At 42.0% G+C, this 3,186-nt stretch overlaps 1 protein-coding gene across 1 annotated transcript; it reads right to left on the minus strand.

The window, feature by feature from the left end:
• Window positions 1-904: 904 nt before the first annotated feature.
• On the minus strand, window positions 905-3,023 carry VTP01DRAFT_8106 (uncharacterized protein; the record flags this gene model as incomplete). Its single annotated transcript, XM_069387191.1, has 10 exons — window positions 905-1,048; window positions 1,111-1,253; window positions 1,308-1,558; window positions 1,616-1,732; window positions 1,790-1,908; window positions 1,966-2,134; window positions 2,185-2,288; window positions 2,340-2,488; window positions 2,549-2,708; window positions 2,763-3,023. 10 exons carry the CDS (start codon window positions 3,021-3,023, stop codon window positions 905-907), a joined length of 1,617 nt encoding a protein of 538 aa, XP_069240984.1.
• Between the last annotated feature and the right edge of the window lie 163 nt (window positions 3,024-3,186).

The raw sequence follows: 3,186 nt of genomic DNA on the forward strand, positions 1-3,186 counted from the left end.
CACGACCTGACTAAATGCGACTGCCAAGATATCGAGGCGACTTTGGACAAGCCGACTATTAATGGAGTGTTGCGTAAAGACCAGTGCGATAACCGAATGCGCTGAGCTTTCGGGAACTTTTGAGGATTGTGTAATTCCTGCGTATCTGTATGTGACGTCTCGTTCTTTAAAAACGGCTCCCTAAAAAAACCACAGGTGTCCCTCCTTCGGAAACGCTTTGTGTTAACAACTGCAACAATCATTTCGATCAATTCCGTGTGTCGGAACGCTAAGAAGTATGCAGACGTTGCAGACTTATCAGGCTTCCTCCAGTCTGGGCAATGGTCTTGTATCTAAGGTGTTGTCGGACATCCGCCTCTACAGATTCTGCCTATTTGTGATATAAGGAAAGTGTGAAACAAAACAAACAGCAAGTCGGTGAGACGTTAATGTATAAAAATTATAAGATTGAGAGAAGATCAGCTATCTAGCTATTTCTCGTAGGGACTCTATTTAAAAGTTTTTCTTGTCGGATGCGTATGGAAGACGGACTAACAGTTAGCCATGCTCTGTTAACAAGAGGCATTGTCTCAGATCTGTGGACTGTTCACTAATCGTATTGGAACATAATAGTTTATCCCATTTCTGGTGGATATTAAATGGCGGTCTTTTTACACCATCGTTCCTGTGGCATTATCCGAAAAGCAGGATAACAACTGAGACAACTAACTCATGTGGAAGTATGCTGGAATACGACATTATTGGATGAATTTGATAGATACATAAGATTTAAAGAGTGGAATGAAAAGCCCAGAACAATAAATGTAAGAGGCTTTGCTCTTTTCACTCTGTATCCATATCCAGAGATTGTCATAAAGTTCTCCAGTGTATCACTTCTTGCACTAGCAGCTCCATTTGCTCACCTTTAATTATTTTTTTTGGATCTCTTTGTTCTAGGAGAACAGGACAATCGATGCCAGCCATTTGGTATCCCGTTCTCCACTTTTTCACCGTTTGCCGTTGCAAGCTCGCATCTTTTGACGGCTGAGGCAGTTTCAACTGCAAAGTCCTAACGTCAAGCACATGATAAATTAAAACGAGTCACTGTTGTGGTATACTCTCTACACTTACCCGAAGGTGGATCAGATGTCTGATGATGTTGGGGAGGAATGTAACATTGGAGGCGCTATCAACCAAAGTAAATTTTCCCAGGCAGATCATCCGGTATATGGCTTCATATTTGAGATCCATGACATAGGTTGAACAAACAAAGCCTAGAAAACAGTTTCAATTCGATTATTAGCCATAATAGTATGCTATATCTTTACCTTGCACCAAAATGCCGCAAACAACTGGATTTGATGCTCCAGTTCTGCTGGCGTTTTCAAGCATTAGCTTCAGTTCGCGTCCAAGTTTTACAAAGTCTGATATTGGTGATGCAGCCGATCGATTCGGCGGTTTTACTTCAAGGACAGCAAGGTCCGTTCGCGACTTCCATGGCTTCACAAATGATACCCAGTCTGGACGATAGGTTGCACTCGGTGACTTCCTTTTTCCGCCAAGTAGGGTCCCATTCGCCCTTTCGGCGATAATATAAGATTATTTACGTAAAATGCTTTGTTCGTAGTTAATTTACCAATGACGAGCAAAGATGTCTGCCGAGCCAAATACTGTGTCAATTACCGGATCCAAGAAGTCGTGAACAAATGTATCTTCAAGTTTCTTGCTTCCATTCTGTAGTAGTCTCGGCGTACTGTGGGCTGTATTACATAACAGTAATTCAAAAGGCATAACGATAACCGTAGCTCACATGTGATGCAGAATATCCGACACTATAAGGTCGATTTCTTGCTTGGATTTGACAGCTTGAGCCAATATGCCTATCGTCGTTTGCTTACATTCTTGCCATGTTGGTGATTTTTTCGCTAACTTCATACGACCACAGTTACGCATACCATAGTCAGAAAAAATAACATACGTACTTACGTCCTCGACTTGTTGGCACCAACTCATGACGTCGACCGAAACGGATGGAAGATTGGGGATCAAATAGGTTTCCAGGGATGTGGCAACTTTCCTATGTATATTATGGCCAAAATATTTCGAGACAGAACCCGAAAGATCAGTTGATATCGCAAAGATAAAATCGAGAGACCTATAAATCGAAATGAGTCATTCCGGGGCAATAGTCACGACACTACTTACAATATTCTCATATCTGACAACGCATCTTTCTTCATGGCAAGCTTTACCGACATTTCTCGGAATTTCATAAGTTGCTCAGAAAGATCAATATTATCAACGACCCACTGTGACGGATTGAGTCCTTGATCCAATACTAATGTACCGAAAAGAATTACCTTCGCATCGAAATCGTTGATAGTGCTGTTTCTCATGAAATCCGATAACACATACGTGTATGTACGCTTAGGATGGTATTCATCGCTTGAAAAAGACTCATCGATTTCTTGACTGCCAAGTTCATCATCACCAGGTTCTGAGGAAATACCTGCAATGATTCCTCACTTAGTGAACAGTTGTCAGACATTGGTGCCATCCATCATCCCACCCTCATGTGCAAGAGCTGTGGATGCAAAATGGGCATTTTCATGCACATAAAGCTGCCTCACAGCGGTCTTTCTCACATGTTGCATGTCGTTTAAGGTAAGTGAGCCGTGAACACGAGAAATGACGTTTGTCCAGTAGACATTCTTCGTATCTGTTACGAACTAAAACATTGCTTTAGTAGCTTCTTCGTTGTAATACAGTGTAGTAAATCTTACCTCCACATCACGGGTGCTTCCTTCGTTGGTAAATATCGATGCGATTCGCCGCTTGACGTCCTCCATTTTCAAAGGTTGTTGCAGAATCTCGCAAAGGTTGCTCAGAAGGACATCGGAAATTTCTTCAACGAATTCAGACAAGTGAGGCTTTTTCTTATGTGCCGAAAAAAACTCTTCAATTGTGTTGTACTTTGGAGTCGCCATGGTTATTTTCAGGGGATCAGTATTGCGTTGGTATGACGATAAAGAGCTAATGCGCATTCACAGGCTGAATACAAAAGCCTTTTTCCACGCGTGTTCAGAACTTCTTTCAAATGCCGAAGTTTCTGAGGATGTGCTGTTTCCAATTGAAAAAGCACTAGTTCGCTTCCTCTGCTATCGCACATTCAAGCACAGTATGCACAGTCAGATTGGTGTTCAACTG

This window comes from Rhizomucor pusillus (assembly GCF_041956525.1).
Source record: "Rhizomucor pusillus strain CBS 183.67 unplaced genomic scaffold VTP01scaffold_5, whole genome shotgun sequence".
NCBI lineage: Eukaryota > Fungi > Mucoromycota > Mucoromycetes > Mucorales > Lichtheimiaceae > Rhizomucor > Rhizomucor pusillus.